Source organism: Papio anubis, chromosome 9, assembly GCF_008728515.1.
Source record: "Papio anubis isolate 15944 chromosome 9, Panubis1.0, whole genome shotgun sequence".
In the NCBI taxonomy this organism is placed as follows: domain Eukaryota; kingdom Metazoa; phylum Chordata; class Mammalia; order Primates; family Cercopithecidae; genus Papio; species Papio anubis.
The window spans coordinates 24,910,036-24,932,427 of NC_044984.1; the positions used below are offsets into that span (position 1 = coordinate 24,910,036).

General features: G+C 36.6%; 1 protein-coding gene across 6 annotated transcripts in view; it reads left to right on the forward strand.

The window, feature by feature from the left end:
• The window catches only part of RASSF8 (Ras association domain family member 8), a 124,642-nt gene that overhangs the window by 96,543 nt on the left and 5,707 nt on the right, over positions 1 to 22,392 (forward strand). For 4 of the 6 annotated variants that reach the window (XM_017945750.2, XM_017945751.3, XM_009180419.4 and 1 more), the window contains 4 exons: positions 3,487 to 3,697; positions 11,932 to 12,821; positions 15,023 to 15,167; positions 16,161 to 20,321. In XM_017945750.2, coding sequence (XP_017801239.1) covers positions 3,595 to 3,697; positions 11,932 to 12,821; positions 15,023 to 15,167; positions 16,161 to 16,282 — 1,260 coding nt within the window. In that variant the 5' untranslated portion in view covers positions 3,487 to 3,594 and the 3' untranslated portion in view covers positions 16,283 to 20,321. Of the gene's footprint in view, positions 1 to 885; positions 1,326 to 3,486; positions 3,698 to 11,931; positions 12,822 to 15,022; positions 15,168 to 16,160; positions 20,322 to 22,392 lie in introns of those variants that run through there. The other 2 variants (XM_009180420.4, XM_017945752.3) reach the window with 2 other exon arrangements.

Here is a 22,392-nt window from a genome sequence, read left to right on the forward strand (position 1 = left end):
CCATTCCATAGGTTGTCTTTTGACTCTGATGATAGTTTCTTTTGCTGTGCAAAGGATCTTTAGTTGGATCCCATTTGTCAATTTTTGCTTTTGTTGGAACTGTTTTTGGCATTTTTCATGAAATCTTTGCCCATGTCTATGTCCTCAGTGATATTGCCTAGATTTTCTTCTAGGGCTTTTATAGTTTTGGGGTTTACATTTAAGTCTTTAATCCATCTTAAGTCAATTTTTGTATAAGGTGTAAGGAAGGGGTCCAGTTTCAATTTTCTGCATATGGCTAGCCAGTTCACCCAGCACCATATATTAAATAGGGAATCCTTTCCCCATTGCTTGTTTTTGTCATGTATGTTGAAGATCAGTTGGTCGTAGGTGTGCGGTCTCATTTCTGAGTTCTGTATTCTGTTCCATTGGTCTGTGGGTCTGTTTTGCTATAAGTACCATGCTGTTTTGGTTACTGTTGCCTTGTAGTATAGTTTGAAGTTGGGTAGCGTGATGACTCCAACTTTGTTCTTTTTGCTGAGGAGTGTCTTGGCTATTTGGGTTCTTTTTTGGTTCCATATGAATTTTTAAATAGTTTATTCTAGTTCTGTGAAGAATGTGGTAGTTTAATGGGAATAGCATTGAATCTATAAATTACTTTGGGCAGAATGGCCATTTTCATGATATTGATTCTTCCTATTCATGAGCATGGAATGTTTTTCCATTTGTTTGTATCATCTTTGATTTCCTTTAACAGTGGCTTGTAGTCCTCCTTGAAGAGGTCCTTCACTTCCCTTGTTAGCTGTATTCCTGGTTATTTTCTTCTCTGTGTAACAATTGTGAATGGGAGCTCATTCATAATTTGGCTCTCTGCTGGCCTGTTATTGGTGTGTAGGAATGCTGTTGATTTTTGCCAATCGATTTTGTATCTTGAGACTTGACTGAAGTTGCTTATCATCTTAAGAAGCTTTTGAGCTGAGACGACGGTGTTTTCCAGATGTTGGATCTTGTCATCTGCAAAGAAAGACAATTTGACTTCCTCTCTTCCCATTTGACTACACTTTATTTTTTTCTCTTGCCTGCTTGCCTTGGCCTGAATTTCCAATACTATGTTGAATTAATGATTCAATATATGATTAAAAGTTCAAAGTGAAACAACGATAATTCAGATAGGAAAATATGTGGCAGTATGCTAAAGTCTAAAAAGGAATGTAAAACTTCTGTGAGATACCTAACGTCAGATTTATAGAAACGGAGAATAGAATGGAAGTTGTTGGGGGCTGCGGACAGGGCGAAATGGGCAGTTGCTTGTTGAAGGGGTCTAAAGTTTCATTTACACAAAATGAGTAAGTTCTAGAGATCTGCTGTCCAATATGGTGCCTGTAGTTAATAATACTGTATCATGTACTTAAAAATGTGTTAAAAGGATAGAGCTTATGTTTTCTTCCACAATTGGGAGGGGAAAAAAAAGTCCCATAGGATCATTTTAAATGATGGGTTTCTTGGTGGCGGGGGGACTTTAATGAGATCTGTACCCTTTCTTGCTTGATTTCCCAAGTTTAAGATCTTTTAATGAACAATAAGGCACTTTACATAGACTTTAATCCAGCTTTCACAAAAATGTAATAAAGCAATATATTAATCTTTGGCCATTTTTGATACCTTAATTTTATCCCAAGAAAGAATAAAACATATTCTATTTTTAGTAAATAGAATGCCTTGCAGTAGAGGAAACAAGTCAGAACTTTTCTGTTTTCTTAAACATTCTCTAGGTTGGGCAGCATATAAAACTCTCCTTTGAAATTTAAATTCACACCAGCCTATTAAAGTCTCCAGAGAAGTCTAGCTGTAAAGGAACTTGTTTAACTTTATTTACTGGCTTTCTTACATTTCTTTAACTTTGGAAGCCTTTTATCCCCAGTAACTTTAACATCTCGCAGGCCCTTATAACTGAGGAACACAGTTACGGATTCAGCTTGTCATTGGCAAGGTGGCTCCTTCTTTCTTCATATGGGGGTAATGAAACCTATGCTGTGTTGTATGCCGAGAGCTAAAGCAACTTGCTAAGAGATTAATGTTCAGGCAGGCCTTCCTTGTTTTTAGGATGACAAAAAGGATTTGTTTACCTTCTCTGGAAAAAGTAATTAGGTTTATTCTCCTTCCCCTTGCATGTGTTCTGACTCATCTATCCAGGTGACCAGATGGCCTAGAACTGTCTTAGGTCTTTTAAAAGAATGTGCAAAGGACTAAGCCACTGTTTGTAGTAACTACTGTTTTACAAGAAAAATTTTTAGTGTTTTTAAAATAAGCTTTTAAATAAGCCATTAATTCTGGAATACCAGTGCCACTGTAAACCTATAAACAAATCCGAATGTTCTCTTAATTAAATCAATGTTTATTACATCTCCTGAATTTTAACGTTCTTTTGTAAAAACAACAAAGATGTGGGAAGACCACAAAACAGTGGACAAACAAAAAATTGTAGATTGATTAGAGAATTTACATAGGAAGAGTTGAGATTTTTTTAAACCCACAGGAAAAAGAATTGTGATCATTTTTAGCAGGCGAGTAACATTCTTATCAATGTAGGAAATAAAGAATATTTGGTTTGACTATATGACAAAGTAAAAATTTCTGCTTGGCATATAACGCAGCCAAATGCAAGATCAAATACTGGGTAAACACAGCATGTAGAACAAAGGGTTAGTGTTTATAATTTTTGAATAACTCTTGTAATTTAAGAAAACTGTCAAACCCAGTTAAGTGAGAAAAGGATAAACAGTTCACACATGAGGATATTGTTGGTCGTCAAAGGAATTCGTTTCCTTCAACTAAGATTTTTTACCCGCCTGTCTTTATGCTGTGCCTGGTGTTGGCATTTCAGCGGGGAAGACACTCTTTGTCCTGTGAGGAGAGGGAGGCAAGGGACACATTAAAAACAGTTGTCAAGACATCATACATGAGAAGAGAGAGTGACATAATAAGGGAAAAAAATATTAGGAAGGCAGGCAGGTAGCAGTTTCTTTTTTTTTTTTTTTAATCACGAATGTGAACTGAGTAAGATACCTTGACAACTGTTCTTAAATTTATTAATACTCAGTATTGGCAAAGCACTGCAAATTGGTTCAATTTTATTGATAATTCCTAAAATGACAAACTTTTTTTGTTTATTTTTACCTCAGAAATTACCCTAATGAAATAATCCAAAAAGAAAAAACAGGACAGAAAAACAACGCGAATAGGGCTTGGCAACTAAATAGGAATTTTTAACCTAATGGAGCAAGAGTTCATGATTAAAATTATTATAAAAAATAGTTGTAACATGAAACAGTGTCATGATAGGTGACTGTAGTTACATTTGTGTTGCTTAATTCATTTCTGTAAAATAAGCCTGTGTACTTCAGTAAGATTATGATATGTTAAAATTGGTTTTGTGTAATACTTACATGCTTACTAGAAGAAATGTTGATTCATTTTATTACAAGTGATTTTTTGCCCTTTTTTTAGCTGACTCCACAGACTCGACCTTCTTCACTCCGTGTTCCTGCAGCTAGAGACATGACCTAACACCCTGATGACCACTCTCAGGGCCCTTGAGTGACTGGCTGCTGCACCATGGAACTTAAAGTATGGGTGGATGGAGTTCAGAGGATTGTTTGTGGAGTCACTGAAGTCACAACTTGCCAGGAGGTTGTCATAGCCTTAGCTCAAGCAATAGGTAAGTGAACTCTGTGAGTATCTGAGAAAAGTACATTATGCTTCCTTTCATTGTATGTGTTTGTTTTGAATATAGATTTCTAATGGATTTTGTTCATTTGGTTCCATAATAAGTCTCACAGGCACACTTGTACTTATTACAGTTTGCCAGTGTTTAGGTAAATCTGTGATAATGATGCTTCTCTGACACCCCTAGATTTTACTAACCCTGAGTTAGCACGTACACCGCCTTCTCCTCTCCTGTTGTTCAGCCCAAACAATGACTTCTGAAACTACAGATGTTTCCTTGAGCCAAAATTTAGACCCAGATTAAGAATTTAGATTCTTGGTTCCCAGAATCCGTCATTAGGAAAAATCCCACTTACTGTTTATTTCTCCATACTTTTAGAAAATACAACAAATGAAATAACATCGTTCTTCACTGGAAAGATAATATATACTTTTAAAATCTTATGATTGGCCGGGCACGGTGGCTCATGCCTGTGATCCTAGCACTTTGGGAGACTGAGGCGGGCAGATCACTTGAGGTCAGGAGTTCAAGACCAGCCTGGCAAACGTGGTCAAACCCGTCTTTAATAAAACTACAAAAATTAGCCAGGCGTGGTGGCACGCACCTGTAATCCTAGTTATAGACTGAGAAAGGAGAATTTCTTGAACCCAGGAGACGGAGGTTGCAGTGAGCCGGGATCATGCCACTGCACTACAGCTTGGGTGACAGAGCGAAACTCGGTCTCAATCAATCAATAAAATTAAATTAAAAATAAAATAAAATAAAATCCTATTATATAGTGAAGATGAAGCATAGCTCTTGGCTTCGTGTTATTCTCCTACCATGTTTTACCCTTTCTTCTTGTTTATTTTAAGCTTATCTTCATCATAGTTTATGTATGTTTAGTTGCCTTACATGACGAGGGCGTGAACACCTGCATCAGTAAAACCAGCAATATGGGTCCAAGTTTATATTTGCATCTTAAATCTTTCATTTAACAAACATGTATTAAGAGGAAGCTGTGTGAACAGCACCATGCTAAGTGCTCAGGGCCTCTTTGTCTTTGAGCTCCTTATCAAAAGTTGATTTTATGTCTTGCCAGTTTATATTGGAAGCATGTCAGTTAGCTCAGCATTGAAATGAGTCATACTGTTGCCAAGGCACTTTAGCATTTGGTGGAGAAGATTGTGCCACCTGTGATGTGGCAGATGCACTGTCAGAGGTTTACAGTGCCCTATACAAGACAGAGACTTTCTTCTAATAGTGACATCTTTTGATTTTTCCTTAAACACTATCACACACGAATATATTGCGGCAATGCTGAAAATTCTGGGCTTTCACATCCAGTGAAACTCTTTTTGCATTTGGGAATCATATCTATGTAGACTTAAGTTTAATTATTAAGGAGGAGAAAATTAAGGCATTTAATTTTTTCGTATTCTTCAAGCTTATTTAGTAATAGTCCCTATTAAGAGCTTCACTTAATTTATTTGAATTAAAATATACAGCTTTTTTTTTTCTTAGTGAAGAATATGTTTATTAATTGTCAAACCTGGCTTTCCTTGTTATATTTGAGAATTAAGCCATGAACAGTACTAAAAAAAGGAAGAGTAGTTTTTTGCAAAAGTCAAAGTAGTTGAGTAGTGCTGTAAGCTGCATCTGTCCATAATCACTCTTTTTACACAGAATTTCGAGGGGAAAAGGCCCAGAGGTACCATGTATGTGCTTGCCCCCTGGGACTACAGAGTATACTTGTGAACAAGCCAAAAAGACATTTTAACTCATCTACCCTCCCACTTTTACTTCCTCAATAACTCAATCCAGGAGCTGTTTTGAAAAGTTGACAACTTGAATACAAATGTTTTATGATATTCCTCCAAACTTGGCCAAACAACTCTTTCTGTAACATAAATACTTCATTGAATTCAGAATTCATCTAGAGATGACTCCACTGGCAAGTAGCCGAAAGCTGTGGGTTCTGGTTTCTGTGGTGAGGGCTTGTTAATTAGAGAAAATTGCCCCTCTGAAAAGCAACCCCAGAACATCCAAGGCCTAACACAGTAAGTGGCTAGCTGGATTATTAGTAGAGTGTGGACTGATGAACAGAACCACAGGTGGCTGTCAGGAATCTATAGTGAAGCAACTTGTAGACTGGTTTCTTAGGTTTAAGTGCACGTCTTTGCCTCATAGGGGCACTACACACACACACACACACACACAGAGTATTCTTGATTAGGAGTCACTGGTTTTTTTCTGGATAGTTAAAATTATTTTTAGGAAACCATAGAAACTATCAAAATGACTTAGACTATGAAAATGTGCACACAAGATGTCAACCTGCAAATATATATATGACAGCTAACGTTTTCTTCATGCTACTAATCAATCAAATTGTATTAGCAAAGAGCTAAAAACAACATAGTTTGATGAAAGATGTTGAATTTATCTACTACTATAGGAAGAAATCTTTTCTACACTAATCTGACAACCTTGACAGATTAGATTTAGGTGATGGATGTGGGACACATGCTGAAATAATGACAGAATAACTAAAAGTGAAACCTTAGTTGAAACCTCTTCTTGTCATGAAGTGGTTCAACTGCCCTGCAAGAGTGCACTCAGAGTTTGTCACTGTACACCCTGAGCTTTCTGAAGCATTTCCAATTTAAATGTTCTACTTTGTTTCCCCTGTAAAATGTCTCGGAAATATATTTTTTTCAGAGTCTAAACTGCTTGTCAAATCTAAGTGAAACAGAAAGCCTTTGACAGATCATCTATCTCAAGTTACAGTGGCGAAAATGCATTTGCTTTTACAGTATCTCAAACCAAAAATATGACAAGGATGTATTTCTGCCCTCAGGCAGCTTAGAGCTTAACACAGAAATAAAAGTCCAGCTAACAAAAGATGAGAGAGGAAAGAAGGAAGAGAAAGAAATCAAGGAGATTGAGGGAAAGGATTTCTGATCCACAGTACTTTGATATTTGGTGTCCTTGAGAAGACAAGGAAAGGAATATGTATTTTATGTTGTCACATTTAACTCTTAGTTTCACATGTAAAATATCAATTTTAGATATTTAAAAATTGATTAGTTTTCTATGTTTATAAAGTCATATTATTTATTGTAGATTATCTTGAAATTTAGAAAACACAAAGACGGTAAGAGAATCACCCATGATTCTACTTCCTAGCAATAAACAATGTTTTTTGTGTACCCATAGACAAGCTTTTAAGAAATTATACTCTTCATATACTTTTTGTAGTTTTGAGTCTCATTGTCTCATTTTTCATTTGTTGTGTTGTGAATTAATTTTCCACATATTCATTTATAATATTAATATTTATAACAATAGTCTAATTTTTATTTTAATTAGCTTCTGTATTTTCCACATCTATAGAATATTATTTTAATGAATGTGAATACATGTTAATTCATAGCATGCATCAGTTAAGATGGGTTAGATTATGCTGTGTTAACGAACAGCTCCCAAAATCTTCTGGTTTGTAGTGATACGTGTCTTCTATTTATTTTGGTTTATATTTTTTTTATGTAACCAGCACAATGCCCAGGAAATCACAGGTACTCTGTAACAGTTTTTATTATGTTTAGTAGTAGTGAGCTTATCATATAATTCTAAGTAGACAGTAATTCTCTGATTACATGATATCCTTATCAACACACTGGGAAAATATACTGTGGATGATATAACTATGGTTTGAATGCACAACTGGCTGACAGGTATATTCACAGGTAATTTTTATTATATCACTGTCATTCTAAGAAATACTGTGAGGTAAGAGTTATTTTAGTAGTTTCACTCAGAACTTAAATAGTATAGTAAAAAATAAGTAAATGTCATCAGAAAATTACTTAAAATTCTTTAAGCTTTTTTTCTTCACTGATAAGATGAGGATCATAATATCTATATTGCTTAACTCACAGAACTAACTAAGATGATATATATAAAAGCATCAAAAGCCTTTTACAGGCTATAAGATAATAAAGTGTAAGTTCTGTTACAGAGATCTTACAGGGAGAGATCAACACTCACTGTAAGAATTCTAAGTCATTATGGAAAAAGCTAATTGTGTTCACAAGAGTTTGCATAAGAATCCTGGACTATGTAATATATTTTACAAAATTTTCATAAAAATGTTGATAAGAAGCAAAGTATCTACTCTCAGAAAAATTCAGTGCTGTTGGATAGCTTATCCTCCATAGATAAAGAATAAGTCAGGTGTTACTGACATTGTTTCTCATATGTCCAGAAACCTGAAAATATGTTAGCATTAAATTCATAAGAGATTAGTGTCATTTATTTGTCATGTTCTTTTGAATAATGTCCAATATTCATCTTCGGGGTGTGGAGGATTTGATACTGAAGAAGACATCAAATGTCAGTTAAAATGAAAACTCCAGAGGGTTGGTGATGAAGGTGTTTAGTAGAATCTATTTCTCTGGAGCCTGGCACTGTTTCTGACAAATATGTGGTGTTCAATATATATTTGTTAACTAAATAGCAAGATGTAACTTTTAAATCATGATTTTGATTTATGACTCTAAGGAGAAATTTCCTAAAATTATAAAAATTGTTAAGAGTCTTAAAAAATGGTTGAATTCAGGGCATAAATTTCTGAGTGACCCTTGTTTGAGTTTTGGTGTGTATTTTCAAAAATGTTATGTTACTTCATAGTTGTGTATTCTGCTTTCTTAAGTGAAAGTAAGCTGTTATCCTGTTTTCTTTTAATTTATGTCAATCAGTCATTCAGTAAGATTTCATTAATGCATTAAAATCTGTATGTGAGTTTCTTCAGTATATAAATTTAACGATTCTTGGGATTAGTCTCAGTCGCTTCAGTATTTAAAAGTATAATTAATATTTTTTTACCCCATGTTGGATCAAAATTACTTGACAGTGTCACACAGTCCTACAATGCAAATACAGCTTAAACTACAAATGCCATAGATAGATAGACAGATAGATATTCCTTTTTATTCATTTTAAGATTACATCAAAATAGTACACAAGGTATAACTAAATGTATCCATGTGGTCAAATACACTAAAAGGAGTTTTGCAGGAGGAATCAGAATCTGTGTAAATGAAGGAAATAGAGTTTGTAGAGCACTGCCAAGTTATGGGTATTAAAAACAGTGATTATGGAATTTAATTCCTATATAAAATATTTAAAACCCAATTTATATAATAAAATCAAATCTATTCATTTACCTTTTTTTTAAAAAAAAAAAAAGCTTTTTTATACTGCTGGATGGAATTTTTGGCCCAGTAGTACTAAATGTGCATTATTTAGCAAAAGCAAATACTGGCAGTAAAAGCAATTATAAATAATCTTCTACTAAGACAATCTCAGAGGGTAGCAGTACCAGTAAGCTCTGGAAAATTAGATTTATTTTTAATTACGAATAAATTAGGATCTTTAAAATTTTTTGTTTAGTTCATATAATGTGATGATTCAGTTTTCCTTTTAAAGATACTTCACTGGGCTGATAGAATTGGAAAGAACTCTACCGGTTTATCTAACCCCTCCTGTTACTGAAGGAGGACACAGAGGTTCAGAGAAGAGTAAGATTCCTAAAAGTAGTCGATAGGCAGAGTGTTGTGACCTTTTTTTTTTTTTTTTTTTTTTTTTTTTTTTTTTGAGGCGGAGTCTCACTTTCGCCAGGCTGGAGTGCAGTGGCAGGATCTCAGCTCGCCTGGCTCGCCTCCCGGGTTCATTCTCTGCCTCAGCCTCCCGAGTAGCTGGGACTACAGGCGTCCGCCACATCACCCGGCTAGTTTTTTGTATTTTTAGTAGAGACGGGGTTTCACCGTGTTAGCCAGGATGGTCTCGATCTCCTGACCTCGTGATCCGCCCGTCTTGGCCTCCCAAAGTGCTGGGATTACAGGCTTGAGCCACCGCGCCCGGCCGAGTGTTGTGACCTTTGAAGCAGTTTGTACACATGGGACAGTTTTAACATTGCAGATGTGTCACGTGGTTTTTCTTTGGGAGCAATTAGAGTAATTTTTAACTGAAAATTATTGGAAACATTTTTTTATTTCAAGAAGCTAATCTATTGTGCTAAGGTTTTCCTTTACATCCCCCTTATTAGCCTGGGCATTTTGATAAACAAATAATATTATCTATCACTTTTCAATTTCACAAACATTTTTATATTTTACATTCTCACGTGACTCTCAGAACAACCTTGTCAGATAAGGAAATACTACTCTTATTCCACAGATGAGGAGACTGAGGCTAAAGGAAATTTAACTGTTCAGATCATGTAAGCACAGTAGGAAGCAGAGCCACATTTGAACCCAAACCTTTCTACTCCAGAACCCTTGTCCCGTCTACTGTGTCTAGCTTTACATAGTTGGAAGAGTTGCTTTTTAAAAGTCAGGTTGTTGGGCAAGGGAGGGGAAAAGAAAAAATAAATAAATAAATAAATAAAAGATTATTGTGATGGCACGTCACTATTTAAAGGAATTCTGTGGTCAACCCTTTTGTTACAGGAAAAATGTCTTAATAGCTACCACGTGTTGAATGCCTGCTGTGGGCCAGGCAGTGTGGTAGGTGCTAACCCTCAGAATCTGCGAAGCATTTTAGAAGGGAAGTTGTGCTGCTTATCTAGTAAGGAACTCACGTAGGACTATTTGCCTTCAAAGCCCCAACTTCCAGCTGCACCCCAAATTCAGGTGTCCCTAAAGGAGAACACACCCATATGCTTATAGCGAAATCATTGTTTAATGTGCTACTTATGAATTGCATACATGGGTGTTGGTATTTCCACATCTAGATTTCCATTTATTGATGCAGTAATTGCAAAAATACTACTATTGGCTCAGAAGCTCATGAAATTTAAAAAAGAAAGCCAGGAAGGTAAATCAATAGCTGTTTATACAAGTATAATTGCTGGATGGCAGCGTTGGTTTTTTTTTTTTTTCTTTGTAATTAACTATGTACGCTTTTCACAAAATTTAAATAATCCATCTGACCCACTCACCTTAAATGAAAATATTTAAGAAGCATGTTCAAGCTTATGGCATTACACTCATACTCTTCTGAAACTTCATCTTACTTTCATAATTATTAGATTCAGTATATTTTTCAATTTATATGTGATTGTATTCTGTTTTTGTTTTGTTTTGTTTTGTTTTGTTTTGACAGAGTCTTACTCTGTCGCCCAGGCTGGAGTGCAGTGACACAATACAGCTCACTGAAGCCTTGACCTCCCAGGATCAGGCGATTCTCCCATTTCACCCTCTCAGGTAGCTAGGACTACAGACGCACAGCACCATGCCCAGCTAATTTTTTCATATTTTATTTGTAGAGACAGGGTTTCACCATGTTGCCCAGGCTGGTCTCGAACTCCTGGGCTCAAGAAATCTGCCCACCTTTGCCTCCCAAAATGCTGGTATTACAGGCATGAGCCACTGCACCCAGCCTGCTGGTTTGTTTTTAATAATATTTTGCTCTGTTTTTTTTTTTTTTTTTTTTTTAGAAGTATCTTTGATACTATCATATTACCAAAACTGAACAAGTCTTCTCTTCAGGCCCCTGTTTTTATATGAATTTGGTTTGAAGAGTTTTTTCATCAAACTGATTTTTTATTTGCCATGGGTGTCCAGGAAGATGTCAGCTGTGTGAGCAACAGGTTGGTAGAGCACTCAGGTGGAGATGGAGAGGAGACCTGGGCAGCTCCTGTGGCTGAGTCACAGATTCTCCACTGGTCCCCATGTCTTCTTTGAGGAGGAGAAATAGGGCTTCCAGCCCTCCCAAGTTCTGAGGTGGAAAAATTCAAGGGATTTGCACAGTGGGAATGTATTTGAGTTTTGAAGTTCCACCTCGTTCCTGGACTAGCCCCTCATGCTTCACATGGCGATTCTATTGTCCTTTGTTTCAGCTAGAAAATAAACTTTGTTCAGTCTCGCCCCAAATGAGAAGTTCTAGGCAGTCAGGTATTTGGCAAGAGTGTAAGGGTCTCACCCAGGTTTAAAGTACAAAGTTGAATTTCTAAGCAAGCCTGAAGAGTATGTGCAATACACATCTTCTGATTTTATGTTGTTGCATGTCGTGAGGGGTTTGGTGTCTTCAAGTAAAGGTTTTAAAGGCAACCTGGACTAGACTCTAAAACTTGACTCTCTGATGCTAATCAAAAATACGCAATCATCAAACGGCATTCTTACTCTATTTTTAAACTATTACATATCCCATTTTGACAACTTATTCTTACCTTTTTTACATAGGTCGAACTGGAAGGTACACCCTTATAGAGAAATGGAGAGATACCGAAAGACACTTAGCACCTCATGAAAATCCTATCATATCCTTAAACAAATGGGGGCAGTATGCTAGTGATGTGCAGCTCATTCTACGACGAACCGGGCCGTCGCTCAGTGAGCGACCCACTTCAGACAGTGTGGCTCGAATTCCTGAAAGAACTTTATACAGGCAGAGTCTGCCCCCCTTAGCTAAACTGAGGCCTCAGATCGACAAATCAATCAAAAGGAGAGAACCGAAAAGGAAATCACTGACATTTACAGGAGGTGCCAAAGGATTAATGGACATTTTTGGAAAAGGTAAAGAAACTGAGTTTAAGCAAAAGGTGCTGAATAACTGCAAAACAACAGCAGATGAGTTGAAGAAGCTGATCCGTCTGCAGACAGAGAAGCTTCAATCCATTGAGAAACAGCTGGAATCTAATGAAATAGAAATACGATTTTGGGAGCAAAAGTATAATTCCAATCTTGAAGAGGAAATTGTCCGTCTAGAACAAAAGATCAAAAGAAACGATGTAGAAATTGAGGAGGAAGAATTCTGGGAAAATGAATTACAGATTGAACAGGAAAATGAAAAACAGCTGAAGGATCAACTTCAAGAAATAAGACAGAAAATAACAGAATGCGAAAACAAATTAAAGGACTATTTGGCACAGATCCGGACTATGGAAAGTGGTCTTGAAGCAGAAAAATTGCAGCGGGAAGTTCAGGAGGCACAGGTCAATGAGGAAGAGGTTAAAGGAAAGATCGGTAAGGTCAAAGGGGAAATTGACATTCAAGGCCAGCAGAGTCTGAGGTTGGAAAATGGCATTAAAGCTGTGGAAAGATCTCTTGGACAAGCCACCAAACGCTTACAGGTAACCACATTTTGATAAATAGAATGTTTGGCCCATTTAAAATAATACCTTCTTGGAATCTCCTTTTCATCAATGTCAGTTTTTCCTTATATTCAAAGAATTAGAAACCCAGCCTTGTTTAAAAGTTTTGTCGAATTCTTGTGACTTACGACAGCTTAGATGAGAGCAGTAGCCATGCGGATCCTTCTCCACGGAAGAGCCTTGTCTGACTGCGGCAGTTGTAGCATTAGATAATGGGATGGAACGGACACTGATGATGAGAGAGTGAATCTCACCTTCTCCTTTCAGAGATAGGGAAACCAGAGCTGAAAGAGCTGTCCACGGATTGGTTGGCCAGGGATTGTTGTGGGTAGCTGACTGCTTCTCTGTCACTTCTCCATTGTTGCCAGCCAATCCCAGCTTCCTTCCTGACACATAAACAGCCCTCCTCTCTTCTCCCCTCTCCACAGTACCCTCCTTTGCTTTCCTGAGAGAAGCACAAAGATTTCTGTCTGATTTTCCCCCTTCCTAGTTCACGTACAAGAAGATTTATATTTTGCCACTTAAACCCTAATCACTCAACTTACTTTTCCTGGATATACCCATTCTTGAAAAGACCTGGTGATTATGTTGTGAAAGTTGCAAAGATGTATCAAACAGTCTCTATCAGATGAGATGAGAAAGACACAACTGATTACAATATGGCTATTTAAATTTAAATTAAGATTAAATAATAAGGCAATTAAAATATTAAATAATTTAAACTTCTGTTTTTAGTCACACATGGTCGCATTTCAAGTGCCCAGTAGCACATGTGGCTGTTGTACTGGCCGTGCAGACACAGAACATCTCCACCATTGGAGGAGGTTCTGTTGGACTGGGCTGGTTTAGAGCTTACTATTCAAAGTGTAGTCCATGCCAGGCAGCTTCAGGGTACACTTGTAAGAAATTCAGAATCTACTTTGAAACAAGATGCCCAAGTAGTGCCTGTGTACAGTGAGGTTTGAGAAGAGCTGCTTTAGAATATCAACAGTTAGTTTCACAATCAGAGAAAGCTGAGGTTTTAGGAAGAACTGATGTGGTCTCCTTTCTCCGTGACTATCTGTAGTAAGAGATAAAACTACCACCCAAATTTTGAAAATCAAGAATTTCTCATGCAGTAGAAGGTTGGCAGCCTCTAATTTGTCAGTATTTTACTATTGAGATTCATTTTGACATTTAAAAAAAGGTATAATTGGAAGTTGTGTTGCTTTTGATATCACTTACAGAAAACACTAACAACACAGTCATTACTAGTAAATCCCACTAACCCACTGAAAAGTGTCTGATAATCAAATATTGATATGTCCCCAAGAACCCCCTACACTCAAATAAATGGAGAAAACAACCATTCACTTCTAATCTCTTCCCAACCCCTACCAAATCCTTGAGACCCACCCAGCTTGGGTAGAGCCAGGGCACTTTTTCTTGTATACAGTAGAGGAAGGAAAGAAATAAAAAGCTGTTTAAATAATAGGATGCCCCTCTTTGCTTATACAGCTTTCCAGCTGTCCAAACTTGATCTCCTTCTTTAAGGCTCTGTAGTTCTCTAATCTTTGTCAAGGATTTAAGAATTCCATCGTGAGAATCTTGTGGGAATCTTGCTTTCCTTATGCTGTAAGATAAATCTCAATAATATATCACATGAAAATTGAAACAGCTTACAAAAAACAAGAACTCTAACTCCATGGACCAAATTACAGTTAACTTTGTAGTCATATGTTAATGTGAAGTGGTTAATATGTAAATTTGTGACCAACTTAGCACGATTGCTATAACACAGAGATGGGTAAAAACCTGTGGGGTTTTTTTCTTTTTATTTTCCACCAATGAGTTTACAGGCTGAGAAACCCGTTTTTGTTTTAGTTTTTGTTTTTCAATGAAAGTTTATAGACATGCTTATTCCATAAGGGTGCATAATGGTTTTCCAGAGTAAAGCATCGCATGTAAGAGGACAGACTGATGAAACTATTGTTTTCTCTTGGCTTATATCTTGGCCTACACCACAGAGTGGAAGTGACCTCTTTAGCCCATCGTATCCATATAAACCAGATTTGTTACATGTCCTTTTATGAAAGCAGATACCCCACATTTAACCCCTATAGTAGAAGGATTGTCACTAAGATGTCTTGCACTGTCCAGTAGTGAATCCTCAAATTTAAAAAGTAATAATTTCCATCTAGGACAAAGAACAGGAACTGGAGCAGTTGACTAAGGAGTTGCGGCAAGTCAATCTCCAGCAGTTTATCCAGCAGACGGGGACAAAAGTTACCGTTTTGCCAGCGGAGCCCATTGAAATAGAGGCCTCACATGCAGACATTGAAAGAGGTAAGATGTTGAGAAATATGGTTTATTTTCCCTTTATTCTCACTGCTTAACTTTTTTTGTTTTTGCTTTTTGAGACAGTGTCCCCCTGTGTCACCCAGGCTGGAATGCCAGTGGTGTAACTACAGCTTACTGCAGCCTTGACCTCCTGGGCTCAGGTGATGCTCCTACCTCAGCCTCCTGGGTAGCTGGGGCTATGGGAGCATGCCACCACACCTGGCTGCTTTTCTTTTTTTGTATTTTTTTGTAGAGATGAAGTTTCACCATGTTGCCCAGACTGGTCTCGACCTCCTGAGCTCAAGCAATCTGCCTGCCTCAGCTTCCCAAAGTGCTGGAATGACAGGCATGAACCAGCATGCCTGACCATCTGCTTAATTTTGAATAAACTACTTGTATTCAGTTAAAATATTACCCTCACATTCATAGCTAATTTTTAAGTGGGACACTTAAAAATTCTTTTCTTTTCTTTTTTTTTAACTTATTTCCCATTTCTAGAGGAAAACCAGTAACATTTAGGTTATTTATTTACTTAGGTGAGCATGTAATCACCAAATGTCATATCATTAGTTTTAAACTGCTCCTTTATTAAAATTTTTTTCTGAAGTGTATGAGTCATAGTCCGTTAATTTGAATTTTGGCTCTGTTCCTTATGCCCCTTTTTCCTTCTTTTTCTTCTAAAAATTAGCATTTATTTGTACTGATATTTAAAAGACAATTCCAAACCTGTGTATGCATATGGTGTGAGCAACCAAAAAAAGAAGCAAAATATTTGCCTTTTGTAAAGATCATTCACTGTTCAAATCAGCAAAAACTAGTTTATCAAAGAGACCTGAGAAGGTTTTAGCCTCTTCTCCCCCAGTCCAGGGCACACAGGGGATTGCAGTTATTGTTCTGTGCAGTTTTCTCTTTCGGGGCAGGAAGCAGTCTAATTTGTTACATTGCTAAGTACTCCAAGTTGACTAGTTCAGCAGGTGGCTTTCTTTGTTTCCTGTTTAGAGGCACCATTCCAGTCTGGGTCTCTGAAGCGACCTGGTTCATCTCGGCAGCTCCCCAGTAATCTCCGCATTCTGCAGAATCCTATCTCATCTGGTTTTAATCCTGAAGGCATATATGTATGACATTATCTGTCTTTAGGGGGGAGACACAAAAGAGGTACCAAGGACAGCAAACTTCCTTTTTGATTTGTGCCAATGATGAACAGAGGATCTATTCCAGAAGCCGCTGTATGCTTTTTCTCTCCTAAATTGCATACCACTTGGAGCCATACGCTGTGCACTGATGCTAAAGAACAAAGAAACTGTGTTTTCACACATCAACAGTGTTGATATTTTTGTCCAGCAGCTGTAATGCAAAGCCTTCGTTTTTATTTGTAGTATTTTGAGAGCTTTAGGAAAGTATTATATAGTGTGTATACATAAATAAACCGTGACTTAAGAGTGAAGAGAAATTTGTGACTGGCTTAGTTTAATTTATTTCATGTAATCAATTAATGTGTGAATGTTGATGTTTTAATATTTTTATTGACTTATCCTGTGACTGACTTACGTTATATATTGTGTGATGATGACTGTGTGCATGTTGCCAGACTCCATCCATGCATTGCTGATTTACACTACACAAGTGTCCTAGGGTGCTCCACCATCAAAACTAACTCCAGAGGAAGCCGCTTGCATTTATTTTGTGAAACTGTCCTAGCCACTGCTTAATTAGGTGAAAGAATTCAGGGTTTTTTTAAATCTGGAATTTAGTCTTTCCTTTACAATATTTCCAAATATATTTGTGGCCACATAGCATAACAGATATTTTTCATGAGGTAAATGGTATGTCTAAAACATTTGCAGTGTTTCAGATACTGTTGAACAAAAATGTAATTGTTAAGTATGTATCCAAACAGGCATGGGGTTTCCTGATACATCATGTGTTTTGTTTCTGCCCTGTCTTATCATTTACACTCATGGATCTTCAGAATTGATCTAACATATTAAGTTATAGGTATCTGAGGGCTGGGTTGGTCTACTTCAGGAACATTGCTTTAAGCAATGTATTTTAAAATAACCCGCTTCATGTGTATGATCTATTGGTGTACACACCATGGGTAAGGTATTGCTCGCACATCATTTACTCTGTGGATTACGGACCATTGTGTTTTCTTCCAGTCACTTAGATGGAAAGGAGATTAAACCCTAGGTACTTTTTAGCAAGGAAATAAAGTCAAATTCAGCATATGTTTTTATTTTTAGGCTTGACTTTTACAAGACATTAATCTCCATTTGTACATATGTTTTTTATTTGTAAAACCAAAAATGAGTCAACACCTTTTTCATGAGTAGTGACTTAACTAAGATTTACAAGTAATATTTAGACAGATTCAGTCAGACACCACTTAGCCATTTTTACATTCCCTCTGGTTACATTTGGTACAGTATAATTAAGACTTTAATCTGAAATTTAAAGTAGTTTTAATTCTGAAGAAATTATATCCTCTATTATTTACATGCAACAAAATAAAAGTGAATTAATATAGTAATGCCATGGTAACAATAGAGATATGTCTTATGCATGAAGGCAACTTTGGATGTTTTAACACATTTGACTTACTTTGGTTTAGTGAATGCTGACAATGCTGCTCTACTTAGGTTTCCTATGAAAAATTTTAAGAATGGCTATGAGACTGTGTAGAAGCTTCTAGAGAACTGAAAGTAATCATGCAGAGTTGCCTTTTCTAGTGCAGCTAAGTGGCGGACCTCAACTGAAGATATGATTTTCTTTGGGTTCTTGGAGTTATCAAATTGATCTTGCCATTATGTTACTTTGCAAATAACTGAAGTAAATGATTCTTACCTAAATAACCACAACCTGTACACATTTGCTTACAATTTATAATAATTATTTTCTATCTACCTATATTTAAAATTAGAATGATTAAAAAATAATTTATAGCTTTTGTGACAGTAGTGATTTACATATGCCCAATATATGCCTTATTTCTAAATAAGTCATTCTGTATAAAGTCATTTTGTTGTTCAGAGAAATCAAGATCTTATTCACAAAGAAAAACATTTTATAAATTGATCACATTTTATTTAAGTCAAAATGTTAAACTGGAGGCAGTATTAAACTTTGCAATTAGAAGTTTCAGAGATGCCTTAGCGTACCATGAAAAACACTGTCAATATCCAACTTATTATAAATTGTTATCAGAATTAACCTAATAACTTTAAAGAAGGACAAGCAGCATCCTAGCAACTTGCAGTAGTCTTGGGTTCCCAGCATAGTGTCACAGTTAACCTCTCTGACAACTTCATCAGAATTTCCAAGCTGCCAAATAATCTTCATAGACCTGATTACAGATTTTTAAAAATTTCCTAGATGAGGAAAGTATAGAAATGTGAATATGATGAATACATTGAGAAACTGTACTTTTTAATTAGTTATATTACTTCTGGAAGCACATATCTAAGGAATATTTTCTAAGAATCAGAGGAAAAAAACTCATTTTCATAGGAACATCTGAAGATACTTTAGTATATTTGTGATCATTTTTATCTATTGCAAATACAAATGACTTAGATAAGTGCCACATCTTGGACACATTTCGGAGGGGAGTGGGCAATGGTATACAAAAATACCAAATATAAAATTTTCATCTGGGGGGAATATTCAGGTTCTAAATACTAAATTAGATTACAATCTTTTGTGTTTTTTTTTTTAATATTGCAACTTGTTTTATTGTGATTTTCTATAAGTATTAAATACATTTAAAGATCTTTTTATCTTGCCAAGAAATAATTTGGGATAGATAGCATTGGTATATTTGACCTTTTGAGTGTCTGTCATCCTCAGAGAATGGCCCATAGTGTGTCACCTGTGGACATAGTGTCCCTAGTCCTTTTGTTGTCCTTCTGAGATATTTTGGTTTGATACCATTTGTTATTTTCTTTTTTATCTTGATGCACAGGGACTTTTTTATAATATGAGACTTCAGTTGGTATTAATAGGAGTTACCTATTTAATTCTCCCAGTCATCAATGAGCTATCAATTCCTTTAGTTCAAATTAGTCATAGACAAGAGCTACAGCAAGACTGATAGAGTAAAAACTATATAAATACAGTAAAAAAAATATAATTTATGGTGTGAAATGTGAAGTATAGCAGTATATAATGAGAACATGTAAGCACTTGCTTGCACAGCATAATTTACACTTGCATTAAAGGATAATTTTCTCTGTGAATAAGAGCAAAATGGTCTTTAGAGAAACAAACTGTTCATTTGAAGCCATTTCTGTGAACATCTTCCAAGATAGAACTGTAATGGATTGAGGAAATAACACAGAAAAGACAAAAACTTTTGATTTCAGGCGTGCAAAGTGCGTGGGCAGATGGACCGTTCCTGTTGTGCATTGCCTTTGATAAATTGGGCCTTAATTTATATACCCGTGCTGTGTTCACATCCCTCTTCTACCTAAAGTTGTCTTTATTGGTTTATATTGTGTTAAAATTAGCTCATAAGTGTTACTTTTCTATTATGTTCTTTTTTTAAGTTGCATGTTTATACTATTTGCTACAGTATTTTTAAGTTTGGGGTGAAGGCCATCAGCTGTATCAAAAAGACAAAACAATCACTATTTATTCAGTATTGCTGCTTTACATCTCCAGAATAAGCTTTCGATGCCAGGACAGTGACTGCCTGAAAGCTGCAGGAGCTCTTTTCAATGCATTTTATATATTTTTAGAAACCAAATAAATGCAGAAAACTATTTAGTATACTAATTATATTAAACCAGCAGAAATATAAAGGCAATAAAGTATATACATATATAAGGGGGGAGGGGAAAGATTAAAAAATAGATTTACAGTCAGACATGGTGATAGCCCTAAATGTATTTCTCAATATGTTTTTCTTTATTGACCCTGGGAGGATTTGAGTTGCTGCAGCTTTAAACAGAAAATTGTCATGTTCACTAATTGTGAGCACATAAATATGCTTTTAGTACTGCTTTGCTTATGTACAAATAAATCTGTAATATGTATTATATGTAATTATTCTTTTCTTTGACTTTCATTTTAAATGTATATTTTCTGATCATTATGAGCTGTAAAACAAAGAATCAATATTGGATATTCTCCCAAATAATAAATTTTCAGGATTCATTGGGACATTACAGTTGTCAGTTTGTTTCTTACATCCTTTATATTTTAAAATACAATTTTACTTCCTTTAAAAGATACTGGAGACAATAGGGGCACATATCACTACACATAATTACATTTTTCATATATACTTAAAGAGTCATCTATTGCTCAAAAGGTGGCTTATTAAAGCAAAACTGAATTAAGAAACTAATACGCCTTTTATTTCAAAAGCGAAAGAAGAAATGATATCTTAATGAACCTCTGCATTCCCAGATTTCCCTAAAACCATAAGTGAGAGGAAGAGAACTAACATTTCAGCCCCTACCACATGCCAAGTGCAATATGGAGTACTTGTCACACTTTTAACATTCACAGCCATCCAAAGAACTGCTCCTAAATCACAACCCCTAAGTAACTGACACAGCATTTGAACCTAGATGTTTGAGACCTCAAGGCACTTTTCTGTATTCCATGGGAGAGATGCATGAGCTTTACAGTGCCCAGTTTCTGCATTTTAACCACTTTTTAATGTGGAAGTATATAAACTCGTTTTTATAGGAATATTTTTATAAGAAGTTAAACGTTTACTTAGAAATTACACATGGGGGCCAGGCACGGTGGCTCACGCCTATAATCCCAGCACTTTGGGAGACCAAGGTAGGCAGATGACTTGAGGTCAGGAGTTCGAGACCAGCCTGGCCAACGTGGCGAAATCCCGTCTCTACTAAAAGTGAAAAAAATAGCCAGGTGTGGTGGCGGGCGCCTGTAGTCCCAGCTACTCAGGAGGCTGAGGCAGGAGAACCACTTGAACCTGGGAGGCGGAGGTTGGAGTGAGCCAAGATCAGCCACTGCATTCCAACCTGGGTAACAAGAGGGAGACTCTCTCTCTCTCTCTCTCTCTCTCTCTCTCTCTCTCTCTCTCAATATATATATATATATATATTTAGCCAAAGTGGTATTTATTGAGCCAAAGTAAATTTCCTTGTAATTTCAACTTAATCTTTAAGGCCACATAGAAGAAACAATTTCCCATCAATATATATATAGAGAGAGAGTCTTGCTCTGAAAAAGTCTCACTCTGTATATATGGGAATAATAGTATGTTATAAAAACAAAGATGAAATGAGAAACTTAAAGTCATTCAAAATACCAATAAGCCCTAATTTGGGGGACTTTTAAAATTTTAATTATCCATCCTGTCCTCTAAAATCATGTTTTGTTAATGGCAGAGCAAGAAACAGGAACTACTGTTAACTTCAGCCACCGCCCACTCCACATATGTGTGCTGTGTCTATTAGGAAAGATCAGTGGAATCCTATAAAATGGGCATAAATATGCAGGATGTGTTTATGCTTTCCACAGACATTTAGTGAGCCCGTTTTTGTGCGGACACTGGACTGAGAAGCATATATTTGTTCTCTACTTTAAGGAGGTTTACACTCTTTTTTTTTGAGATGGAGTCTCGCATTGTTGCCCAGGCTGGAGTGCAATAGCCCGATCTCAGCTCACTGCAACCTCCGCCTCCTGGGTTCAAGCGATTCTCCTGCCTCAGCCTCCTGAGTAGCTGGGATTACAGGCGTCTGCCGCCATGCCCAGCTAATATTTTTTTTTCTTTTTTAAGTAGAGACGGGCTGGTCTCGAACTCCTGACCTCGTGTTCCACCCACCTCGTCCTCCCAAAGTGCTGGGATTACAGGGGTGAGCAACCCCGCCCGGCTGGTTTACAGTCTTAATGATGACAACTTCAGTACAACATGTTAAGAACCGCTATAGGGGCAAGGATAGGGTGTCATGGAGACAAACACATTAGGAGATGCTTACCCCAGCCCAGTGTGTTGGAAGATCCTGGAGAAGGTGATATAAACCAAAAGAGCTGTCTGGTGGAGCTATAGCCAGACAGTGAAGAGCCAGGGAGGTCCAAGAGAGATGGTAGGTAGGCATCTGATCATAAGGGTCCTTGGTTGCCATGGTAAGGTGTTTGGACTTTATCCTGAGAGCCACAGGCGAATTTTAAGCGTGGAAATTAAATGATTAGCAAGTTAGGAAGATAATTCTGACTGGATATGTGAAGAACTGACTAAAGGGTCAAGACTAGA